This window comes from Crassostrea angulata, chromosome 3 (assembly GCF_025612915.1).
Source record: "Crassostrea angulata isolate pt1a10 chromosome 3, ASM2561291v2, whole genome shotgun sequence".
Classification (NCBI taxonomy): Eukaryota; Metazoa; Mollusca; class Bivalvia; order Ostreida; family Ostreidae; genus Magallana; species Magallana angulata.
The window spans coordinates 12,357,613-12,384,915 of record NC_069113.1 but is presented as its reverse complement, the minus strand read 5'-3'; the positions used below and the strand labels follow the sequence as shown (position 1 = coordinate 12,384,915).

The 27,303-nt window shown below is 34.5% G+C and overlaps 2 protein-coding genes across 2 annotated transcripts; both read left to right on the top strand.

Moving 5' to 3' along the window:
• The first annotated feature begins 213 nt into the window (after positions 1–213).
• LOC128175696 (neurogenic locus notch homolog protein 1-like) lies at positions 214–26,677 on the top strand. The gene is made up of 52 exons (XM_052841517.1): positions 214–575; positions 1,453–1,566; positions 1,722–1,832; positions 2,003–2,119; positions 2,210–2,323; positions 2,422–2,541; positions 2,646–2,762; positions 2,873–2,986; positions 4,200–4,313; positions 4,410–4,523; positions 4,622–4,729; positions 4,826–4,939; positions 5,240–5,304; positions 5,414–5,558; positions 5,669–5,782; positions 6,056–6,166; positions 6,281–6,394; positions 6,484–6,597; positions 6,683–6,796; positions 6,920–7,033; positions 8,044–8,163; positions 8,248–8,364; positions 8,499–8,615; positions 9,107–9,220; positions 9,303–9,642; positions 14,877–15,289; positions 15,766–15,879; positions 16,172–16,285; positions 16,442–16,552; positions 16,725–16,841; positions 16,931–17,044; positions 17,143–17,262; positions 17,369–17,485; positions 17,594–17,707; positions 19,634–19,747; positions 19,844–19,957; positions 20,057–20,164; positions 20,261–20,374; positions 20,671–20,784; positions 20,863–20,988; positions 21,098–21,211; positions 21,500–21,610; positions 21,722–21,835; positions 21,931–22,044; positions 22,130–22,243; positions 22,367–22,480; positions 23,088–23,207; positions 23,322–23,438; positions 23,588–23,704; positions 24,185–24,298; positions 24,381–24,953; positions 25,213–26,677. Exons 1-52 carry the CDS (start codon positions 239–241, stop codon positions 25,839–25,841), a joined length of 7,668 nt encoding a protein of 2,555 aa, XP_052697477.1. The 5' UTR covers positions 214–238; the 3' UTR covers positions 25,842–26,677.
• LOC128178954 (uncharacterized) lies at positions 9,508–11,680 on the top strand. The gene is made up of 2 exons (XM_052846392.1): positions 9,508–9,873; positions 10,130–11,680. Exons 1-2 carry the CDS (start codon positions 9,645–9,647, stop codon positions 10,816–10,818), a joined length of 918 nt encoding a protein of 305 aa, XP_052702352.1. The 5' UTR covers positions 9,508–9,644; the 3' UTR covers positions 10,819–11,680.
• Positions 26,678–27,303: the final 626 nt, after the last annotated feature.

Below are 27,303 nucleotides of genomic sequence, written 5' to 3'. Positions count from 1 at the left end.
AATAACATACAAATATAATTTGTTCTTTAAGAAAAAATGATTTATTTCTTAGACTAAATAAATATGAAAACAACGTGAAAATTACTACTATGACATTATGATAAAATTTCTTGACGTTTTGACGTCAAAATAAATTCAACTTTCAAACCCGGAAGAATAAATATTACCCTTACTCCACAGACCGTATTGATTAAATATCGAATACTTCAGACAAATCGTTCCATGTAATCACGACCTAATGGCCGCTCTCAGACATATTTTGTTGTTAATGTGCCTAGTACTCACACATGACGGTGTTTTATGCGGAATTGCTTCTACATGGGATTACTGCGAATGTAGACGGGCCGATTGGATGTCTTGGTCAGATTGTTCTAGATCCTGTGGTGTGGGCACAAGAAACAGGTTAAGACAAGTGTGGATTCGAATAGACATATGTACTCTTGACTTCAATAACTGCGCTACTGACGATATGCGTTCCAAGTATAGCGACTGTAACACATTCTGCTACAATGGAGGAACTTTTACCAGTTCTTGTGCATGCGTGACTGGGTGGTACGGAAGCTGCTGCTCAAGCGGTATATATAAAATACACGACCCCAAGAGTTATCATAGAGTACAGTATATTGGGTTACATAGCTCATAGTTAGAGTCAACTAATTCATTAAGTGTCGATTCAATTTTTTCAAAATTGATAGCTGGATGGTAGTTGCCATTTAAAGACTATATTAATCTGTAACGAAGAAGAGATCTTAATACAGATTTGGCAATTTTTCAAAGCTTTAATATGTGGATTTTTAATTGCTTATTGATGGACAATAACTGGACAAATCACACTGAATATTCAAGGAGGATTTGGTGGTTAATTTGTTGACCCAGCTTACGTAACTTTGTAGCAATTCCTCACCATTTAAAGATTTCAGTGTTTTATCCAAAATAATTTACAAAAGCTCAATCAAAAATTATTGCTTTAATGAGCGATGTGGCACAAGATCCTGTTACTGCTTCGTATTTTTTTCTTAATCATGCGCACATGTTTATTTTTGGTATAGATGTTAATGAATGTGACACATTCCATCCATGTCAGCATGTACAAACACGCCTGGGAGTTTCTTCTGCACTTGCCATACAGGATTCACAGATTCTTATTGTAGCACGGGTATTTCATTTACACGTTCCTTTCCTGCTAAAAACAAAGTTAAACCACCCAGTGAATGCAAGAAGTCTCAAATGATACAATTGTCTCGTAACTTTCTTTTTGAAGATAATTACTAGTGTCTCACTTCACTTCCTTATACACACGGCACGTGTCACAACAGTCCAGGGTCATATCTGCAAGAAAAGAAAGGGAATTTTATACAAAAGCCCATTTAAAAATTGTTGCTTTGGTCAGCAATGTGGCCCAAAATCTTGTTACTTCTCCGTTTTTCGATTTATGGTTTTGTTTTATTACAGACATCAATGAATGTGCCACTTCCCATCCATGTCAACATGGATATTGTACCAACACTCCCGGGAGTTTCTTCTGCACTTGTCATACTGGATTCACAGATCCATACTGTAGCACGGGTAATTCAATAACATGTTCCATTCCTGCTAAAATAATTTTAATATTAGATGTTCTCCCTGTTTGACAGTCACAAAATATACAAAATGTACATTATTGTATGCCATATAATTATAAAAATTTCAAATAATAAAATTGTCTTGTCACTTTTTTGAAGATATTGACGAATGTCTCTCACTTCCTTGTACACACGGCACGTGTCACAACAGTATGGGCTCATATAGCTGCACATGCGATAGTGGATGGATGGGTTTTAATTGTGATACTGGTATATATCATACTTTACGTCTTTCAAAAATGTCAAATATATTCAAATTGAATGATATTTAATCAATCAAATTTTTTTCTCATATTTCAAGATTTATATTATACACGGATCTATACATAGAATGAATTAATATTTATTTTGTTTAAAATTGCAATTATATTTGTTGGTAGATATAGATGAATGCTTGGTTCAGCCATCTGTTTGTTGTAATGGAAACTGTACTAATACAGCAGGGTCATTTTCTTGCGGTTGCCAGTCGGGATGGACCGGAAGTGCTTGCGAAAAAGGTTTGAAGTGTAAAAATGATGAAACTATTGACAAATTCAATTTTCAGTATTTTTCCTAAGACAATTTTATTTCTATTTGTTTTGTAATAGATATCGATGAGTGCAGTTCCGCACCATGTCAGAATAATGGAGTATGTATCAATTTGCCGGGGTATTTTCTTTGCAATTGTCCTGATGGATTATCCGGCAATCTGTGCCAGAGTGGTACGATTTAAAGTCTCTTGTATGCTTAATCAATTTATTTTCGTTTCTGGTTTTCATATCTTTGAGAAAATTGTGTTTCTTTTTCATTTCTCCTTTAGATGTTAATGAATGTTTGTTATCTCCTTGCAAAAACGGTGGAGTTTGCCAGAACCTTCAAGGAGGCTACGTTTGTGATTGTGATCAGCAAGGAAAGTACATTGGGATACAATGTGAAACAGGTTTAGTGAAATGTTGATATAGCGTGTTTTTTCATTGTTGGACAATCTTATGTCAACTCTTGCATTCAACCTATATTTGCTAACAAGGTTTTATCCTATTTAAGAGTTTAACGAATGTCTATTATCTACACCATGTCTGAACAATGGAAATTGCACTAGCAGCAATGGTTCATTCGCGTGTAATTGTGCAACTCACTGGAAAGGAAACCTCTGTCAAATTCGTGAGTTTAATTCAAATCTCTATAATTTTGTATCCATATCGTTAAAAGTTTTGATGTGTTTGTTTGTTTGTATGCTTATGAGTAAACAGATCTATTATTTGACATTTTAGCATCCGTTGCGTGCGATCCGTCGCCTTGCCAGAATGGGGGAACTTGTTTACATTTTAACTCATATTTTATTTGTGTTTGTCCTTTCGGATATACCGGCGAAATCTGCGAAATAGGTATTTATAAATAAAGGAAGTTTTCAGGATTCATCTCAAATTAATTAAGGCCAAAAAGTAAGTAAACGATTTCAGAATGTCTTTTTGAAACCATTATGACGTTGTCATTGATTTGATGAATTTTTCCCCGTTCTTTACAGCTTAAAGGGAATTATGTTAAAATAAAACAATATCGTGACATTTTTTGATAATCTATTTCAAATCTTGGTAAAAGTAATTCCGATACCTATATTCCATTTAAGAACATTTTAAAGAGGAGGTCAATAGCTTGTTAAATGTCGTTTGTGGAGAGACTGTAGGCATTATATATTAAATTACTAAAAATGGACAAAGCTCCGAGATTTAGTACTTATTCCTTTCATATCTTAAAGAAAATGACAGTTTAAATATTTAAATATTTGGCCCCCGGAGGTAAGTTTGGGCCACAATGAGGGTTTAACATAGGAAAATATAGAGTAAATCTTTAAAAATCTTCTTCTCAGAAACTAATCAGCCAGGAAAGCTGGAACTTGTGTTGAAGCATCCTCAGGTTGTGTATATTCAAGGTTGTGAAAATCATGGCCCCTGAGGGTAGGGTGGGGCTACAATGGGGTGTCAAAGTTTAACATAGGAATATATTGAGTAAATCTTTAAAATCTTCTTCTCAGAAACTAATCAGCCAGAAAAGCTGACACTTGTGTGAAAGCATCCTCAGGTAGTGTAAATTCAAAGTTGTGAAAATCATAACCCCTGGGGGTAGGGTAGGGCCACAATGGGGGGGGGGGTCGAAGTTTTACATAGGAATATATAGAGTAAATCTTTAAAAATCTTCTTATCAGAAACTAATCAGCCAGGAAACCTGAAACTTGTGTGAAAGCATCCTCAGGTAGTGTAGATACAAAGTTTGTATTATGTACACTTGTACATTATCCAGATAGTTTGTATTATGACTCCATTAAGCTGATTTTATCATACCTCATGTTTCTCAGGTGAGCGATGTGGCCCATGGGCCTCTTGTTTTTATTCCTTTTGCTAAACATGTACTAGTAAGCCCCGGTTCATCCTTCCAAACAAAGCTATTGTTAGAAGCTTCATTGAAATAATTCATATCTTGATTTTCAGTAACATGTAGGCACCTTTCATTTACTAGATCTTTACCTTAATTTAACATTATATCAATCTAAACTAAATGCCATAGATGATAGTTAAGGCAGTCTTATGACAACTTTTCCAGACATCGATGAATGTGAAAAAGATGTATGCTTTAACAATGGAACATGTCAAAATACAAATGGCAACTACGTTTGTGATTGTACGGAAAATTTTCAAGGAAAGAATTGCTTGGAAGGTACGAATATCATTTCATAAATATCTTTCATGGTGACAAAATTATGAGTGGATGTGGAATTATAAAGCGTTTGTAAAATACTCAATAATGTTACAGTTGTCAATGAGTGCTCTTCGTCTCCATGCAAAAACAATGGGTTCTGTGTTAATGTTGAAGAAGGTTATGCCTGTATTTGTCAATTTGGCTTTGATGGCGAAAAATGCGAGTCAGGTAAGTAGAATTTTAGGTAGTTAAGTATATGAACATTGCATATTAAAGTCAGAACTTTTTTATGGTATTTATCGAAAAGTGCAATGTAAAAATTGTAGGGCCTTGCAAATTTAATCCATGTTACAACAATGGTAAATGTATCCCTCACGGACTATCTGCATTTTGCGCATGCATGGCGGGATTCTCTGGGGAAAATTGTTCACAAGGTAAACATTAACTACTTTTTCCATTCTACTTTTAGTAGTTGTATTCGGTTTACTATTCTACTAGCGGTCTATGAGTTGGTTTTTTTCAATTGCAAGACGTGGATGAGTGTCTGTATGATCCATGTGATGACAACTTCACTTGCAAAAACACCGTAGGTGGCTATGAATGTTTGTCCTGTGCCACGCTTGACAATTGTTCTTACCAATCGCGTAAGTATATGTAAATATTGTTGATATTTATGAATTGTCATTAAGGGGGAGGTGCGGCCATCTTGTACATTTGAGAATAAAAATTATCCGTAAAGTATAACTAAACAACATGTAGAACCTCATCTTTATTCCTTTTTCAATTTTTGACAACAGTTTCGGCCAGTTTTTGGCAAAAACAAGCCAGTTTAAGAAATGTTAACTTACATTCTGTACCAGATGATCGCACATCACCCTTAACATTGTGTTCAGTGTTGAGTATATTAGTTTAACATATTAATTAATCCGTGTCTTATCTTGCAGAAAAAAACACTGTGTGGTCAACAGCCATGCCAAAACGATGGCATCTGTATTGGAGAGAATTCCACGTATTCGTGTTTGTGTAAAACCGGATGGTCAGGGAATAGTTCTGAAATAGGTGAATATACCTTTTAAAATCAGTAAACTCTAAATAATACTGATATCTTTTATTATCAGTTAGTGGAATTTCCATTAGTTTTTGTTACGGAGCTAGACGGTTGCAGGAACGTTTCGTGTCTTAATGGTGAGACCTGTAATTCCAGTTTTGGAAACTTTTCATGCGTCTGTCCCGTGGGATACTGGGGTGAATTCTGTGAGCTAGGTATGGAACCAAAAACACTCAATGCGCCATGCATCTTATTTAAATGTATGTTATCATGTTGTGAATCCTTTCCCCAAATGATGAAAATGATTTTCTTTATTTGATGACAGATGTTGATGAGTGCGAAATTTCTCCATGTTGGAACAATGGAACGTGTGTAAATTTACTTGGAGGATATCAGTGCAACTGTTCAGACGATTTTGAAGGAGACCAGTGTGAAACAGGTTGAATTAGATTAAACGTAAACGCAGAAAATAAATAGCAAGATACATATATACTAGTAGGTAGGAATATGAAAACAGTTTTCCACCTATTGAACTGGGTCTGTAACGTTTGCTAGTGCCAATAAGTTTTCTTGAACTCAAGTCTTGGTGTTATTGCAAATCGTTGTCTTCCATGAACATTTTGACATCAATTATTTGATTTACTTTGGTTTTAGAGTGCTAAGAAACGTATACATGTATTATTCTTTACACTTCCAACATATTTAATGACAGAAATAAACATGTGTGTATCTAACCCATGTCTTCACGGTAACTGCTCTGCAATCCCTGGATCATTTGTGTGCAACTGCCAAACAGGGTGGACAGGCCCCAGATGTGATGAAGGTTATTTATTATTCCAAGTCTAAAAACTCATCTTAAACATTATAATGCTAAAAAGGCGAGTATACTTATTATAAAAAGTTTGTTACTACTTAGTATTTAAAAGTTGTTTTTCAGATTTAGATGAGTGTACATTTAGGGTTTGCGGGTTAAATGGGACTTGTTCAAACACCGTGGGCGCCTATTTGTGTCACTGCTTTGACGGAGTGACCGGCCAGATTTGTGACACAGGTAAGGCCTTTGGGATATTTTATCATTATAATTTGGTTCATATATGAAAATATTAAAATTAATGTTTTTCCTTCTTTTTTTGTCTATAGATTTAGACGAATGCCTAAGCAGTCCTTGTCTCAATAGAAGACACTGTATCAATTTAGTCAATGAATACAATTGCGTATGTCAACCAGGATACAGTGGGGCAAGCTGTGAACTGGGTATGTTTACTTATATATTTCTTCGAAAAAGTCTTCAAGTACAATATGCGTATTTATACTTAACATGGTTTAATATTGCTTACAGACATTGATGAATGTGCATTGGGAATCTGTAACAATGGGGCTTCCTGTGTGAACATTTATGGTTCATTTCTCTGTACCTGTGGTACAGGTTGGACGGGAAATACCTGTCAGGAAGGTAATCTGCTTATATGGGAGGTTCTACAATGTTATGACATGTTTGAAAGTTAAAATAAATGAATGTTCTCTTAAAGTCATTTATTTGATGTTAGTGTTTAATAATTTTATATTTTATTTAAAGATATCAACGAGTGCGTTTTGAGTGGCTGTTCTAATAATGGGACGTGTGTCAACACCAATGGGTCTCACATCTGTCATTGTACTGAGTACTTCAAAGGATCTTACTGCGAAGAAGGTTAATATTCCTCAATTTATATTTAATACCGCAATGACTATGTCTAAAGAGGGGTAAGAAAACTACTTTTAAATAAAAACTGCCTACATGTAGCTGTAGCATTTGTATTTTTTACTCTTCATTTTTTATTATCATGTTGTATGTATGTTAGTTAAAGCGGCAGGTTTTTGATTTATGAAGTCATGGATTCTTGTCCAGATCAGGGTTGTTTGTTTTTACAAATAATATATGTTTTTGAAATGCAATTGAAAACGAATGTAAAACTCGTTCCTAAGATTTCAAATTGGCGTTACATCTTCTACATTAATAACCCATAGCATAATATTCAACAAGGTCAAACGTCTACTGCACACCCGTTAAGGCGTCTTAAATTGCTTGGGTGTAACAATTGAGATTGTAATAATGACCACATACAGTACCGATCAGACCCAACCTAACAGAAAGTAAACCCCAACTAAACCCTGGGTTTACTTTCTGGGTTTACTCTGGGTTTACTAGAGTGGACCAAGAGTAAACCCCAAGTAAACCCAGAGTGGACACAGAGAGTTAACCCCGATCAGAAGAATACCCTGAAAGCAGACGCTACATGTGTATTCGTAATATACAAGGGACAGGAATTACAAGCAGTAGGATGATAAGATAAAATACAGGACTGTTTCACACTTCAGTGCGTATAGTTGACTCCAAAAGCAATTCTCGAGTAAACCCAAAGTAAACTCCGAGTAAACCCAAAGTAAACCCCGAGTGGACCCAAATTTTCAAAAAGTAAACCCAAAGTAAACATGGAAATAAACCCGGGGTTTAGTGGGGTTTACTCTGGTGTTAGGTTGGGTCTGATCGGTACTGTATATATAAAAATGATTAGAATGAACAGAGTTACTACTGGTAACAAAAAGCATTACTCAATATTTACATGTAAACATGTTGTACAAAAATAGCAAAATTTACCATCGTGAATATAAGTATAAATGAGTGTCCTTAAAGTAGATGAATTTCCATATCTATCACAGATGTAAACGAGTGTATTGAATACCCTGGAATCTGTAAGAATGGTGGAACTTGTGAGAATCTGTGTGGTGATTACAGATGTCACTGTACTGAGGGAAACCAAGGCACGCACTGTGACGGAGGTAAACACCTCGCACTTGTTTCAAGCTTTTTGTATTACTTGTAACTATATTATACCTCAAGTTTTCTTTGAATATCCTTTATAGACATTGATGAGTGTAAGGAATACAAGCCTTGTCAGAATGGAGGGAGCTGTACAAATACAAAAGATTCCTTCCTCTGTACTTGCAATTCAAATTATACTGTGACTCTCTGCGACGAAGGTATCTCTCTCTCTCTCTCTCTCTCTCTCTTTCTCTCTCTCTCTCTCTCTCTCGTTATAATTATGTTATTATATGTGACTGCCTTTAATATCCTGCACAAAACACATTTTGAGGTTTTTTCTTACACATTTTAGATGTTGATGAGTGTTATCAAAATCCCAGCAGGTGTAATAACGGAGAGTGTCACAACTTTTATGGTGTGGTTCTTTGTTCCTGTCACACTGGATTGACTGGAGCCCTCTGTGATACAGGTTCGTATTTCGTTACTTCAATTTCGCTAGTGTTGATTTTAACTGATTATCATTAAAACATTCTTTTTCTTTCATATTCTCAAAAGTGTACCATTATTTGTTATGGGAAAGAGACATGAATCTCAGGATTGAATTCGAAAAAATTATGTTCTTTTGAGACATTTCAACCCATTCCGACGCTTCGATGTTTTGACAGTGACAGAGAAAGACTAAATCTGTTTCACTGTTCTTACTGGGCTTTAGAAGACGAATACCATTGACATTGATGAATAAGAGTACCGCACACATAAGAACGTTTGTGGCAAAATAGCTTAGACCATTGTATTTTGTATCTTCAAACTTTTCCCGGGTTTTAAAGTTTCTTCGATGTAGGATCTTGAGATTAAACCATGATTTCAATACAATGCATGTGGACCAATAAAAAAATGTTAGTACATGTACTATGTAGTATTTAGATTTCACTATCCTATGTTGTTTTATCCATTTTAAAGATGTAGACAAATGTGATTTGAAGCCGTGCAGCAATAATGGATCCTGTGTTAATACTCTTGGATCATTTCACTGTAACTGTGTTGATAGCTGGGACGGGTCACTATGTGAACATGGTAGGTCGTGTTAACCAATACAATTTCTCAGCTAGTGACTTTTAGTGCGTCACATAATTTATATATTGAAATAATCTTGCAGAGTTGTGCAATACAAAGGCTACCAAACTAGTCTTTGCAGTGGATACTTCCTTCAGTTCAACTGGTGAAATATTCCACAAACAGCTGCAGTACATAACAGACGTTGTGTCAAGAATTACAATCTCCGACGTCAAATTTAAAGTGGCGGTCATTTCCTTTGGTTCCAAGGCAGAGGTAGCCATCGATTTTGATTCGTATACTAACAAAGCAGAACTTCTCGATCAAGTGAATAAGATGCCATTCATGAACGGAACCACAAATATACCAGCAGCTTGTAGCGAGATACAGAAAATTATAGAACTGACTTCGTGGAGATCTCAGTTTGTGTTCTTGTTCAGACGGTATGCCCAATTCTTTGAGTGATGCAGTCAATTCTGTGAGTGATTTGAGGTCTTATCTTGAAATATCCAGCGATCAGAATGAAGTCTATCTAATAACTTGCGGCAATGATGTTAGACATGAGGGTTTCCATCAGCATTCCAAAAATTCCCGACACAGTGATGTATTTCCAAGCACAAATTTGGAACCCTTGTACAACGTTTTCCAGAAACGAGTAAATGTAACGTGTGCAGGTATTGCTTTCCTATCTGTCTTACATGCATTCGACTAATAAACCTAGTCCATAAAGTAGGGTTTAATAAAAGTACTTCACTTTCTCGATTTAATTTTCATTACAAATATAATTATTTTCGCTGATAGAATCGAACGTCTATCTCCAGTGCCTGCTTTATCAGTCTTGTGCATGACACTGTATTGATAAGGTGGAAGTTTTGCAGTCTTTTTTCAATTGTTTTTTATGCGATTTATATACATTGTATACTTTTCCAGCCTGTGAAATCAGACGGGACGTTGATTTGGTATTTGTCTTGGATACATCGAGCATTCAACACCCAACCACATACCTGGCCAGCCGGAACATTTTCCTTCAGCTACTCGCGGCAATGAACGAGTTTGTTTTCTTGGGTCAAGGATACGTGCAGATTGGCGTGGTTCACTATTCGGACAACGCCACGGTGTTTATGCCTTTGAATTTTACCCACGATTTGAATACATTTGCCAGTACTTTCCAAGCTCCGTTGCAAGATAACTTCAACAGCTCGTCAAACTTGTCGAACGCTCTTCAATTCATTCAGAAGGAAATGTTTACGACAAAACATGGAGCCAGAGACCATGCCTCAAAATATGTTGTTCACGTCTTTAATGGACACGACACAAACATTACAGAGTCCATTGGTATTGTTGAAGACATGACAAAAAAGGGAATTAATATTTTGTCTATTGGTATAGGAACGAAATACCAAGATTCGGATGTGTTAAAAACGGCTACTAGTTCATTCCATGCTTATTTCTCTGAGCTGGACTTTTCAACAAACCAGTGGAACTTGACAAATACTGAGCTTGAATTTGTCAAGAAATTTAACAGTCGATTAGAATGTACAAGTAGAATTCTATATCAAAACGTTTTTAATCGCAGTATTTTGATGCGTTGTGAGACACATTTGTCTCTTTGCAAGTAGTTTTCATTAGAACTTGTGAAGCGAACTTCTAAGTACATGTTCAGAAACCAAAGGGAGTAACATTTCAATTTCATCATAGTTTGGATAAACTAAGGAATTTATTTCTGTTTTCATTAATGTATCATTTAGAAATTTCATCAAAAAGTGCGTAAACAACAACAAATCAAGTGGATGTGCCTTCACCTAGAAAAAATCACCTTAGCACAATAAGATAAATTGGACCCCAAATAAAAGTTGCAATTGTGAAACAAAATATGTTGAAAACGAAGAAAGAGAACGGGGAAAGTTAAAATACAGGCATGTATCATGCATTGTGCAATTCGAGAAGATTCGTTGAACACTGCGCTAAATGGACTCGTACTATGTGCCATTCAGTAAACTTCATGGCAACTTAAATGTCTGGAATGGTGACTTTATAGCAGAGTCAAGGCATACAATCACCTTATAGTTACATTTTAGTTATGCTTTTGTTCACTGAATGACGAAGCTTCATTTTGTACTGGTTATTGTAGATGGAGGTTAAATTACGATATGAGTACGATTTGGCATATTTTTGTGCTTGCTATTCAAAATATTGACATTTTTATCAAGAATGTCAGAAGTCTGACAGTGTTTGTTTCGAAGAAAGTGTTAATATCAGAACGAAAAAAGCATATTACAGAAAAATGGTTGTTCAGCTAAAATATGATGACAAAGTATACAAAGCGTAAAATGCTCTTAGTTATATTGAATAACATTAGTTAAAATTGAGATAACCTTATTTTGGCCTGTCTGCAACGTTGTTTAAACATCTTAAGTTTTCAGATACTAATTATGATAGGAATGTTTTTTTTCTTTCATGGAAATAAAAATAATTTCTAGCGATGGTTGTTGACAGCTTTAATAAATGGTTTGTTTTATATCAGATGGCATATTCTCTATTTGATCTAGATATGCTATAAGGGAATTATTAAACAATAAAAGTTAAATTTACCCAATACAGTGATATAACATGAATAAAATGTCACCACTACAGCAATGAATATAACTGGGAATTAGATATAAAAAGGTATTTTTGTTAATAAAAATGTTGAAATATAGACAAACACACACACACTCTCTCTCTCTCTCTCTCTCTCTCTCTCTCTCATAGACATTATTGATATCTAGATACGTTGAATAACGACAACTCCCTGTTTTAACATCATACCATCATACACTTATTTACAGGAACTCTTCCTTGTTCGAAAGTAGAAAAAGAAACGTGAGTAATACTAGGATTTTCCCCAATTTTCTCTATTTCGGTATGATAAACTTTCTATATAATTACACTCTGCAGATTCAGACGGATGCTGGCGGTCGTTCGTCTTGACCTTACTCCTTTCGTCTATGATTGCCGTACTCGGGGTTTTCTCTAAATTGTTTCTCCCATAGCCAATAACCCAGTATTTTGTAAACGAAAGTTTTACAATTTGATGAAACTATATTACATAATATGTACATATTAAAAGGGGGATTTCGTTAACTTTACTTGGGTACGGTAGATCTTGCATGCAATTCTAATTCAGCCCTATTAAAAGTGATTTTAAATTAGCAAAATACGTAATCATGAGCATATCTGAATCTCATAGATCTTTCAATAAGAAAAAAAGGTACACATTTGCAATAGCCGAACAATACGTATTTTACTTTTAACTGCACTGTACCTATTATTCAAAAGAGAGAACAGAATTCTTTACCACTAATTGCTATGACTTTATTACCTAGGATATCACTTTTGAATGCCCCATTTTTATGTAAATGTCCCAGACAAACTGCTATTTGTTTATATGCCGTAATATACATAAACATGAGTGTGACGACAATCAATATTGAACAAACAAAAAAAGCAATGCGTATTGTCATATAGAGTCTGGGTATCTGAATTTACCCTTACTATGAAATATCCGTGTTATTTTTTAATTATAAATCTTTCACATATTCAACTATGATAAATCGGTTGCTTGTTTAGATCTCAAAAATAAAGGGACAACGAAAGTTAGGAGGTCCGACAATATAAAACAAGAATATTTTTCAAAGTTAATAAAGTTTTGACAATGCATCGATATTTGATCCAGATTTCTTCAATAAAATCTTACACAATAAAACTTTCATTAGGTGATGATCACCATTCTGTTTGAATTTTTTAGAGGTCACAACGAACTTTCATATAACAACAGGTCTTACATTTAACTGAGATGAAACTGAGATGAAACTCATGTTATTCGGTTTTAATCATTTTATCGTTGAACAAAACATGCATTATCACTGCTGTATTCAAAGGCTTCGTTTCATTCAAAGACTTTAAGTACTTGCATGTAGGTAAGAGCGTTCCGCCTTTGAGAGATTCTGAACTCTGCGAAAAGAATAAGTGCAAAAAGTGTTATGTTCATGTAATATTAACATATATTTCAAAATATAGATTATTTCACACATACAATTTTAGAATTAAAAACTGATAAAAATGGGATTTCAATTATATTGTCATATTTTGAAGCTGAATCCTTTCGATTTAACAGGGAGTTAATTACAATTTCAACCACGAATGGCAAAACATACGATAATTACTCAATGCAAAACGAGACCAAAGAAAGTGGGCGCTTAAGATGTACATTCGGCAGGAATCTGGGCGCACAAGGAGAGTGAAAATTTCATCAATTAATTTTAAACATTTTTCGAATCATAACCGTTGTTTGGTTTCTGTTGGATGTGGAATGATTGAAAAAAATTTTGTAATGCAAAAGGTTTTATCATAATATGGGTCTAAATATAGCAACACGATGCATTTCATGCAAAATCCTACTTATTTACAACTGTTTTTAAATGATTTTGTTGTCTCTGGGTCTTCTCTCCACAAATTTGAAACGTGTAAAGATAACACATTTCTACATTAAAAAAGTCGCTTTTTACAAAAAGATGGAGAGATGACCCAGAGATGACTAATTATGTACTTTTTAAAATTATTTTTTGAAGGATAAAAAACAAAGTCCATTGATATGGCAGTGTTGTTTCAAACAGTACTTTACATCACATATTGACAAGTCTCGCATGGCTCAGTGGTTTCGTACTGGATTAGTGAATACAAACACGCAGTGCTTTGGGTTCAAATCCAACTGGTGGTCTTTTTTTTTTTAAATTAAAACTTTTTTGTTTTAAAAGGATATACACAATATAACTTCATTAAAATATGTTTGCATTAACATTTCCAATGTAACTAGTTATCGGTTTACCTCTCATTGTCATTTTTGAAAGCTTGTGAGTTTTTTAATAATCGGAATAGCCATGTACTTCGACTCTCAACATAATATATTATGACATAGCCTTTCGAGATTATAGACATTTGAATCACAATTGATTCGTGTCGAGAATTCCTGCAAATTTACAATCTTGTGCGCTCACTTTCGTACTCAATACAAAACGAAACCAACTTCTATAGACGATACCATATGCAAACAAAAATCTGACTTATATTATTGAACAATACATAATACGTCCAATTTTTATCTGTTTAAACAGTGGAACACATGGCTCAGTGGTCACAGGCGTTGGGCCAGTAACCGAGAGGTCGCTTGTTCATTGATGTTTTGTGTTGTGCACTCAAACTGGGCACTCTATCTACATTGTCTCAGTCCTCCCAGCTGAAATTGGGTGTCGGTTTACGCTGGGGGTTAACCTACGATGGAATGGTGTCCCGTCCAATGTCTCTCATCCGCTTTGCACCACGGAAACCGGGGATAAGCATCGACCTTATAAGCATTCATGACACGGAGAAGGATTAAACTTTAATTATTTAAATAACCAGGACCTATTCGCGTGAAGTTTGTAACAGGAACAAACAATGAAAATAAACTTACAAAAAGAACACAGAAATATAATTTGTTCTTTAAAAAAAATACTACTGCTACTTTTAAAAAATGATTTAATTCCTAGACTTAATTAATATGAATACAACGTGAAAATTACTACTATGCCATTATGATAAAATTTCTCGACGTTTTGACGTCAAGATAAATTCAACTTTCAAACCCGGAAGAATAAATTTTACCATTATTCCACGGACCGTATTGTTTAAATCTTGAATACTTCAGACAAATCATTCAGTGTAATGACGACCTAATGGCCGCTCTCAGACATATTTTGTTGTTGGTGTGCCTAGCACTCACACAGGACGCTGTTTTATGCGGGCTTGCTTCTACATGGGATTACTGCGAATGTAGATGGGTCGATTGGATGGCTTGGTCAGATTGTTCTCGATCTTGTGGTGGGGGCAGACGATACAGGACTAGAGAGGTGTGGATTCGAACGGACAAATGTACGCTTGACTTCAATAACTGCGCTACTGACGATATGGGTTTCGAGTATAGCGACTGTAACACATTCTGCTACAATGGAGGAACTTTTACCAGTTCTTGTGCATGCGTGATTGGGTGGAACGGAAGCTGCTGCTCAAGCGGTATAAATAAAATACACTACCCCTAGAGTTATCATAAAGTACAGTATATAGGGTTATACAGCTCATAGTAAGAGTCAACTAATTCATTAAGTGTCGATTCAATTTTTTCAAAATTGATGGCTGGATGGTAGTTGCCATTTAAAGACTATATTAATCTGTAACGAAGGAGAGATCTTGATACAGATTTGGCAATTTTTCAAAGCTTTAATATGTGGATTTTTAATTGTTTATTAATGGACAATAACTAGACAAATCACACTGAATATTTAAGGCAGATCTGGGGGTTAATTTGTTGACCCAGCTTACTTAACTTTGTAAGAATTCCTCACCATTTAAAAATTGCAGTGCTTTATCCAAAATAATATATAGAAGCTCATTCAAAAATTATTGCTCTTATGAGCAATGTGGAACAAGATCTTGTAACTGCTTCATGGGTTATTTCCTTATTCATGCACGCATGTTTATTTTTGATTTAGATATTAATGAATGTAACACATCCTATCCATGTCAACATGGAGATTGTATCAACACCCCTGGGAGTTTCTTCTGCACTTGCCATACAGGATTTACAGATCCTTATTGTAGCACGGGTAATTCATTTACACTTTCCTTTTCTGCTAAAAATAAAGTTAAACCACACAGTGAATGCAAAAAATCTCAAATGATACAATTGTCTTGTAACTCTCTTTTTGAAGATAATTACTAGTGTCTTACTTCACTTCCTTGTACACATGCACATGTCACAACAGTCCAGGGTCATATCTGCAAAAGTAGAAAGGAATTTTATACAAAAGCTCATTTAAAAATTGTTGCTATGGTCAGCAATGTGGTCCAAAATCTTTTTGATTTCGGTTTTCGATTTATGGTTTTGTTTTATTTCAGACATCAATGAATGTGCCACTTCCCATCCATGTCAACATGGAAATTGTACCAACACTCCTGGGAGTTTCTTCTGCGCTTGTCATACAGGATTCACGGATCCATACTGTAGCACGGGTAATTCAATAACATGTTCCTTTTCTGTTTAAATAAAATTCATATTAAATGTAACCATGTTTGACAGTCACAAAATAGATACAAAATGTACATTATAGTATGCCATATTATTGCAAAAATTTCAAATGATAGAATTGTCTGGTCACTTTTTTGAAGATATTGACGAGTGTCTCTCACTTCCTTGTACACACGGCACGTGTCACAACAGTATGGGCTCATATAGCTGCACATGCGATAGTGGATGGAGTGGTTTTAATTGTGATACTGGTATATATCGTACTTTATGTGTCTCAAAAATGTCAAATATATTAAAATTGCATGGTATTCAATCAATCAATTTTTTTCTCATATTTCAAAATTTTGCATTATACACAGACCTATATACATGGAATGAATTAATATTTATTTATTTTAAAATTGCAATTATATTCATTGGTAGACATCGATGAATGCTTGGTTAAGCCATCTGTTTGTTGTAATGGAGACTGTACTAATACAGCAGGGTCATTTTCTTGCGGTTGCCAGTCGGGATGGACCGGAAGTGCTTGCGAAAAAGGTTTGAATGTAAAAATGGTGAATATATTGACAAATTCAATTTTCAGTATTTTTCCTAAGATAATTTTATTTCTATTTTTTTTGTAATAGATATTGATGAGTGCAGTTCCGCACCATGTCAGAATAATGGAGTATGTATCAATTTGCCGGGGTATTTTCTTTGCAATTGTCGTGATGGATTTTCCGGCAATCTGTGCCAAAGTGGTACGATTTAAAGTCTCTTGTATGTTTATTCATCTTATTTTCGATTCTGGTAGTGATATCTTTGAGAAAATTGTGTTCCTTTTTCATTTCTCTTTTAGATGTTGATGAATGCCTGTTATCTCCTTGCAAAAACGGTGGAGTATGTCAAAACCTTCTAGGAGGTTACTTTTGTGATTGTGATCATCAAGGAGAGTACATTGGGAAGCACTGTGAAACAGGTTTGGTGAAATGTTGATATAGCGTTCTTTTTCATTGTTGGACAATCTTGTATTATCTCACGAAATTTCAATACATATTTGCTAGCAAAGTTATATTCTGTTTAAGAGCTAAACGAATGTCTGTTACCTACCCCATGTCTGAACAATGGAAATTGCACTAGCAGCAATGGTTCATATGAGTGTGATTGTGCAACTCACTGGAAAGGAAACTTCTGTCAATTTCGTGAGTTTTATTGAAATTCTATAATTTTGTATCCATAACGTTAAAGTTTTGATGTGTTTGTTTGTTTGTATGCTTATGATTAAACAGATGTATTATTTGACATTTTAGCTTCCGTTGCGTGCGATCCGTCGCCTTGCCAGAATGGGGGAACTTGTTTACATTTTAACTCATCTTTTACTTGTGTTTGTCCTTTCGGATATACCGGCGAAATCTGCGAAATAGGTATTTATTAATAAAGGAGTTTTCAGGATTCATCTCAAATTAATTAAAGGTCATATGAAACGATATCCTGACCATATTGAGTTATATACGGGAATGAGTTCATAAGTGCCTATTTAATAAGACTGACATTGTTTTTTGGATATTTTATGCAAAATGTGAGCGCCACAGTCGATCAAAATTACTTAATCGGGAAAAGGAACATTGACTTACGCGGCTTACCTCCCTTGCTTATGACGTCAGTAAGACCCAATCGCCTTATAAAGCTATGTTGTGAATACAAATATCCATGTCATTTTGCAGCATTTTAAAAGAAAAAAATACTATTTTATATAAAGACTTGTATAATTATACAATAATCAACCACGTCAGTATTTTTTCTCTCAAGAAATGAAATCGTGTGCGTTTTTATTTACATGTAATAGCGTGTACATAATGATATTCAGTTTCGAGACTGCAGGGAGAATAAATGATTTTCTTCATAGATCCACATGCAAGTATAATATAATTTTAATATAAGCATATTTATATGTTTTATTTTGATCTTTTTAGTGAAATTGACAAATTCAAAAATAAGTCTGATCGTTTTTTCCCATTTGCACGTTCATGCAATTCATTAAGATTTTTTTTCTAAACAACTTGTAGGCCTCATTGTGCCTCATTCGCTTCACGATTATATTGTTTGTTTCACTTTCAAATTCACAAATATGTTACCATTTAATTATTTTTAGTCTATGAGAAATTTCTTCAAACGTTTTGTTTTTGAAACGTGTACTTGAATGTGCGGTGTTTTGATTTTAAAACGTTTAAAAATGCTTTAATTCCCTTTAAATGTAGCTCAATCATTATACGGACCGAAGAAGAAAATGATGGTTCTATTTCAAAAGGATAAGGATAATTCCTTAATCAGCTGTAAATGTTGGAGCATTTCTTTCGTTAAATTTCCACTCCAGTACGGGATCTTCATCATGATTTTACTTTTGTGAGAAGCTGATATTAGATTTATTCATTAACGACCAATTAAAACTAAGTCATCTGTAGGCTACTACGAAATCAAATGATCTCATTTGAAAAGAAAGACACGTTCATATATGCAAAAATTACTAAAATTTAATCGATAAACAACTGTAAAATTACACTAGTTTTAATGCATTGTTTACATCGGTGGGTCTTTGTGACGTCATAAATCCACAAAATCAAGAACGATAAGCGGGCAAGAATTTTTTCAGGTGCTCAGTTTTCACGGTTATTTCTCAGTAATGCAAAGGCAAAAAAATCTTACATCATGTATTTTAACATTTGTTTATACCAAGCTTTATATTCATGAAAGAAAATCATAGTGTTAAAAATCGTTTCATATGACCTTTAAGGCCAAAAAGTAAGTAAACTATTTCAGAATGTCTATTTGAAACCATTATGACGTTGTCATTGATTTGATAGTTTTTCCCCGTTCTTTACACCTTTAAGGGAATTATGTTTAAATAAAACAATATCTTGTCATTTTTTGGCAATCTATTTTAAATCTTTGGAATAGTAATTCCGATACCTATATTCCATTTAACAACATTTTAAAGGGGAGGTCAATAGCTTGTTAAATGTCGTTTGTGGAGAGACTGTAGGCATTATATATTAAATTACTAAAAATGGACAAAACTCCGAGATTTAGTACTTATTCCTTTCATATCTTAAAGAAAATGACAGTTTAAATATTTTTTTAATTCTTTTTGCTAAACATGTAGTAGTAAGCCCCGGTTCATCCTTCCAAACAAAGCTATTGTTAGAAGCTTCATTGAAATAATTTATATCTTAAATTTCATTAACATGTAGGCGCCTTTCATTTACTAGATCTTGACCTTAATTTAACATTATAGCAATCTAAACTAAATGCCATAGATGATAGTTAAGGCAGTCTTATGACAACTTTTCCAGATATCGATGAATGTGAAAAAGATGTATGCTTTAACAATGGAACATGTAAAAATACAAATGGCAGCTACATATGTGATTGTACGAAAAATTTTCAAGGAAAGAATTGCTTGGAAGGTACGAATATCATTTCATAAATATCTTTCGTGGTGACAAAATTATGAGTGGATGTGGAAATATAAAGCGTTTATAAAATACTCAATAATGTTACAGTTGTCAATGAGTGCTCTTCGTCTCCATGCAAAAACAATGGGTTCTGTGTTAATGTTGAAGAAGGTTATGCCTGTATCTGTCAATTTGGCTTTGATGGCGAAAAATGCGAGTCAGGTTAGTAGATTTTTAGGTAGTTAAGTATATGAACATTGCATATTCAAGTCAGCACTCATTTTATGGTATTTATCGAAAAGTGCAATGTAAAAATTACAGGGCCTTGCAAACTTAATCCATGTTACAACAATGGTACATGTATCCCTCACGGACTGTCTGCATTTTGCGTATGCATGGCGGAATTCTCGGGGGAAAATTGTTCACAAGGTAAACATTAACTACTTTTTTCATTCTACTTTTAGTACTTGTATTCGGTTTACTATTCTACTAGCGGTCTATGTGTTGTTGTTTTTCAATTGCAAGACGTGGATGAGTGTCTGTATGATCCATGTGATGACAACTTCACTTGCAAAAACACCTTCGGTGGCTATGAATGTTTGTCCTGTGCCACGCCTGACAATTGTTCTTACCAATCGCGTAAGTATATGTAAATATTGTTGATATTTATGAATTGTCATTAAGGGGTAGGTACGGCCATCTTGTACATTTGAGAATAAAAATTATTCGTAAAGTATAACTAAACAACGTGTAGAACCTCATCTTTATTCCTTTTTCAATTTTTGACAACAGTTTCGGCCAGTTTTTGGCAAAAACAAGCCAGTTTAAGAGAAATTAACTTACATTCTGTACAAGATGATCGCACATCACCCTTTACATTGTGTTCAGCGTTGAGTATATTAGTTCAACATAATAACCCGTGTCTTATCTTGCAGAAAAAACACTGTGTGGTCAACATCCGTGCCAAAACGAAGGGATCTGTATTGGAGAGAATTCCACGTATTCGTGTTTGTGTAAAACCGGATGGTCAGGGAATAGTTGTGAAATAGGTGAATATACCTTTTAAAATCAGCAAACTCTAAATAATACTGATTTCTTTTATTATCAGTTAGTGGAAGTTCCATTAGTTTTTGTTACAGAGCTAGACGGTTGCAGGAACGTTTCGTGCCTTAATGGTGGGACTTGTAATTCCAGTTTTGGAAACTTTTCATGCGTCTGTCCCGTGGGATACTGGGGTGAATTCTGTGAGCTAGGTATGGACCCAAAACATTCAATGCGCCATGCATCTTACTCAAATGTATGTTATCATGTTATAAATCCTTTCCTTAAATGATGGAAATGATTTTCTTTATTTGATGACAGATGTTGATGAGTGCGAAATTTCTCCATGTTGGAACAATGGAACGTGTGTAAATTTACTTGGAGGATATCAATGCAACTGTTCAGACGATTTTGAAGGAGACCAGTGTGAAACAGGTTGAATTAGATTAAATGTAAATGCAGAAAAATAAATAGCAAGATACATGTGTACTAGTAGGTAGGAATATGAAAACAGTTTTCCATTGACGCATATATACCTATTGATCTGCGTCTGTAACGTTTGCTAGTGCCTATAAGTTTTCTTGAACTCAAGTCTTGATGTTATTGCAAATCGTTGTCTTCCATGAACATTTTGACATCAATTATTTGGTTTAATTTGGTTTTAGAGTGCTAAGAAACGGATACATGTATTATTCTTTTCACTTCCAACATATTTAATGACAGAGATAAACATGTGTGTATCTAACCCATGTCTTCACGGTAACTGCTCTGCAATCCCTGGATCATTTGTGTGCCACTGCCAAACAGGGTGGACAGGCTCCAGATGTGATGAAGGTAAATTATGATTCCAAGTTGTCCTAAAAACTCACCATAAACATTATAATGCTAAAGAGGCAAGTTTACTTATCATAAGAAGTTTGTTACTATTTAAAAGTTGTTTTTCAGACTTAGATGAGTGTAAATTTAGGGTGTGCGGGTTAAATGGGACTTGTTTAAACACCGTGGGCTCCTATTTGTGTCACTGCTTTGACGGAGTGACCGGCCAGAATTGTGACACAGGTAAGGCCTTTGGGATATTTTATAGTTATATAATTTGGTTCATATATGAAAATATTAAAATTAATGTTTTTCCTTCTTTTTTGTTTTGTTTTTAGATTTAGACGAATGCCAAAGCAGTCCTTGTCTCAATAGAGGACACTGTATCAATTTAGTCAATGAATACAATTGCATATGTCAACCAGGATACAGTGGGGCCAGATGTGAACTGGGTATGTTTACTTATATATTTCTTCGAAAAAGCCTTCAAGTACAATATGCGTATTTATACTTAACATGGTTTAATATTGCTTACAGACATTGATGAATGTGCATTGGGAATCTGTAACAATGGGGCTTCCTGTGTGAACACTCATGGTTCATTTCTCTGTACCTGTGGTACAGGTTGGACGGGAAATACCTGTCAGGAAGGTAATCTGCTTTTATGGGAGGTTCTACAATGTTATGACATGTTTGAAAGTTAAAATAAATAAATTTTCTCAGAAAGTCATTTATTTGATGTCAGTGTTTAATTATTTTATATCTTATTTAAAGATATCAACGAGTGCGTTCTGAGTGGCTGTTCTAATAATGGGACGTGTGTAAACACCAATGGTTCTCACATCTGTCATTGTACTGAGTACTTCAAAGGATCTTACTGCGAAGAAGGTTAATATCCCTGAATTTATATTTAATAACGCAATAACTATGTCTAAAGAGGAGTAAGAAAACTGCTTTTCAATAAAAACTGCCTTGCTGTAGCATTTGTATTTTTTACTCTACATTTTTTTACTATCATGTTGTATGTATGTTAGTAAAAGCGGCAGGTTTTGATTTATGAAGTCATGGATTCTTGTCCAGATCAGGGTTGTTTGTTTTTACAAATTATGTCTGTTTTTTAAATGCAATTGAAAATGAATGCAAAACTCGTTCATTCGATTACAACATGGCGTTACATCATCTACATTAAAAACCCTTAACATATTATTCCACAAGGTCATACTTCACACCCGTGAAGGCATTAGTTTGCTACCATAAATTGCTTGGGTTTAACAATTGAGATATATATATATATATATATATATATATATATATATATATATATATATATATATATATATATATATATAGAACGAACAGAGTTACTGCTGGTAATAAGAAGCATTACTCAATATTTACATGCAAACATACTGTTGCACAAAAATAGCTAAATTTGCCATCGTGAATATTAGTTTAAATGCGTGTCCTTAAAGTAGATTTCCCATATCTATTACAGATGTAAACGAGTGTATTGAATACCCTGGAATCTGTAAAAATGGTGGAACTTGTGATAATCTGTGTGGTGATTACAAATGTCACTGCACTGAGGGAAACCAAGGCACGCACTGTGACGGAGGTAAACAACTCGCACTTGTTTCAAGCTTTTGGTAACTGAAGACATATGCATTCAACTCAGCATATTACTTGTAAATATATTATACCTCAAGTTTTCTTTGAATATCCTTTATAGACATTGATGAGTGTAAGGAATACAAGCCTTGTCAGAATGGAGGGAGCTGTACAAATACAAAAGGTTCCTTCTTCTGTACTTGCAATTCAAATTATACTGGGACTCTCTGCGACGAAGGTATCTCTCTCTTTCTCTCTTATTCTTCCTCCTCTCTCTCTCTCTCTCTCTCTCTCTCTCTCTCTCGTTATAGTTATGTTATAATATGTGACTGCCTTAAATATCCTGCACAAAACACTTTTTGAGGTTTTTTTTCTTATACTTTTTAGATGTTGATGAGTGTTATCAAAATCCCAGCAGGTGTAATAACGGAGAGTGTCACAACTTTTATGGTGGGTTTCTTTGTTCCTGTCACACTGGATTCACCGGAGTCCTCTGTGATACAGGTTCGTATTTCGTTACTTCAATTTCGCTGGAGTCGATTTTAACTGATTATTATTTAAACATTCTTTTTCTTTGATATTCTCAAAAGTATACCATTATTTGTTATGGGAAAGAGACATGAATCTCAGGAATGAATTCGACATATGTTCTCGAGACATTTGAACCCATTCCGACGCTTCGATGTTTTGAAGTGACAGAGAAAGACTAAATCTGTTTCATGGTTCTTACTGTGCATTAGAAGAGGAATACCATTGACTTTGATGAATAAGATTACCGCACACATAAGAACGTTTGTGGCAAAATAGCTTAGACCATTGAATTTTGCATCTTCAAACTTTTCCGGGTTTTAAAGTTTCTTCGCTGTAGGGTCTTGCGATTAAACCATGATTTCAATACAATGCATGTGGACCAATAAGAAAAAATAAAATGTTAGTACATGTAGTTAGATTTCACTATTCTATGTTGTTTTATCCATTTTAAAGATGTAGACGAATGTGATTTGAAGCCGTGCAGCAATAATGGATCCTGTGTTAATACTCTTGGATCATTTCACTGTAACTGTGTTGATAGCTGGGACGGGCCACTATGTGAACATGGTAGGTTGCATTTACCAATACAATTTCTTAGCCAATTACCTTTAGTGCGTCACAATCTTTTTATATTGAAATAATCTTACAGATTTGTGCAATACAAAGGCTACCAAACTAGTCTTTGCAGTGGATACTTCCTTCAGTTCAACTGGTGAAATATTCCACAAACAGCTGCAGTACATAACAGACGTTGTGTCAAGAATTACAATCTCCGACGTCAAATTTAAAGTGGCGGTCATTTCCTTTGGTTCCAAGGCAAAGGTAGCCATCGATTTTGATTCGTATACTAACAAAGCAGAACTTCTCGATCAAGTGAATAAGATGCCATTCATGAACGGAACCACAAATATACCAGCAGCTTGTATCGAGATACAGAAAATTATAGAACTGACTTCATGGAGATCTCAGTTTGTGTTCTTGTTCACAGACGGGATGCCCAATTCTTTGAGTGATGCAGTCAATTCTGTGAGTAATTTGAGGTCTTATCTTGAATTATCCAGCGATCAGAATGAAGTCTATCTAATAACTTGCGGTAATGATGTTAAACATGAGGGTTTCCATCAGCTTTCCAAAAATTCCCGACACAGTGATGTATTTCCAAGCACAAATTTGGAACCCTTGTACAACGTTTTCCAGAAACGAGTAAATGTAACGTGTGCAGGTATTGCTTTCCTATCTGTCTTGCATGCATTCGACTAATAAACCTAGTCCATAAAGTAGGGTTTAATAAAAGTACTTCACTTTCTCGATTTATTAATTTTCATTACAAATATAATTATTTTCGCTGATAGAATCGAACGTCTATCTCCAGTGCCTGCTATATCAGTTTTGTGCATGACACTGTATTGATAAAGTCGAAGTTTTGCAGTTTATTTTTAATTGTTTTTTATGCGATTTATATACATTGTATACTTTTCCAGCCTGTGAAATCAGACGGGACGTTGATTTGGTTTTTGTCTTGGATACATCGAGCATTCAACACCCAACAACATACCTGGCCAGCCGGAACATTTTCCTTCAGCTACTCGCGGCAATGCACGAGTTTGTTTTCTTGGGTCAAGGATACGTGCAGATTGGCGTTGTTCACTATTCGGATAACGCCACGGTGTTTATGCCTTTGAATTTTACCCACGATCTGAATACATTTGCCAGTACATTCCAAGCTTCGTTGCAAGACAATTTCAACAGCTCGTCAAACTTGTCGAACGCTCTTCAATTCATCCAGGAAGAAATGTTTACGACAAAACATGGAGCCAGAGACCATGCCTCAAAATATGTTGTTCATGTCTTTAATGGACACGTCACAAACATTACAAAGTCCATTGGTATTGTTGAAAACATGACAAAGAAAGGAATTAATATTTTGTCTATTGGTATAGGAACGAAGTACCAGGACTCGGATGTGTTAAAAACGGCTACTAGTCCATTCCATGCATATTTCTCTGAGCTGGACTTTTCAACAAACCAATGGACATTAACAAATACTGAGCTTGATTTCATCAAGAAATTCAACAGTCGACTAGAATGTACAAGTAGGATTAATGCTTAAATTCTATATCAAAACTTTTTGAATTGCAGTATTTTAATGCGTTGTAAGACATAGTTTTATCCTTGCATATAGTTTTCAATTGAAGTAATGGAACTGCATGGAGCAAAATCAGTAATTAATAATAGTAAATTTCAATATATTTTGGATAAATTAAAAAGGTTAGTCTTGTTTTCATTGAGGTATAATATAAAATCTTTATCAGAAATTGCCTACACAACAAACAAAATGGATGTCTAAACTTACATCAGTAAGGTGCAAAATGGAGTTGTTTATGAAATAGTTTGTACCCGACACAGTTCGACTTTGTAATTCGTTGAGTTTAGATGTTAAAAAAGAAACGTCTGTCCCCTGGTTTAAAAGTCGTTGGTAAAGGCAAGATAAATATTATACATACCAAGCTCAGACATCACCATATTCTTACTTAAGATTTATGTATACATATGAAATATTACAGAGAGAGGATTTTTTTTTATTTGGACTACATGAAGATGCATATCATTATTTTTTACTTGTACAAATTATACAAATGCTAGAAACAATTATTTTCATAAATTTCTACTACAACTGGGCCACTTTTGTGTTATTAATACACATCTTTTATTGTGGGGTGATGAGTCTTTGTCTACTATTATTAACAATCAACTAACATTTTCTGTTTTTGCTTTACCTTTCTTTTGTAATTCTATTCGTACATTTATTCTTTTCAAAGTACAGTTGTAAGTTTTCGTACGTTTTTGTACTTTTTTGTTTTATTGGTGAAGACCACATAAGTTTTTTAAACTTGTACCTGAACCTTTTGTATTCTTTGAAATACAATAAAAAATGTTCAAATCAAACCAATGGATGTGCGTTCATGTGGACGGGTCACCATAGCATAGTTAAATAAATTGGACTGCAAACAAGAGTTGCAATTGTAAAAAAAAAGTGTGGAAAACGAAGAGAGAGAACAGGGAAAATTGAGAAAGTTCGTTGAACACTGTGAAGGATAGACATGTACTATGTGTCATCCAGTAAACTTCATGGCAACTGAAAAGTCTGGAAAGGTGGCTGAATAGCGGAGTCAAAGCATACAGCAACCTAATAGTAACATTTCATTCATGATTCAGTTGAATGAATGACAAAGCTTTGTGTAGGACGTTGGAAAATCATGACCCAAAAATGGTTGGTGTGTGCTGCTTTAGCAAATGTTGTACAATTAAACAAAGTTTTCAATCGTTTAGAATTGAATGGCAATGTAACTAACTTTGTGAATATTTTAAATTTTTGGAACAATAAACATATCTGACAAAGTTAAAGATAAAAAAAATTGTTAAATGTTTCAAGAAAGTGATCTTTTTTAATTTCTGTTTTGTATTTATATTTTGTTTGCTTGCAAATAAAAAAGGACATTCCGATCGATAATTTGGCTGACGGTGTTTGCATTGTTTGAAGAAACTTGTAATCAGAAGGAAGACGGCAAAAT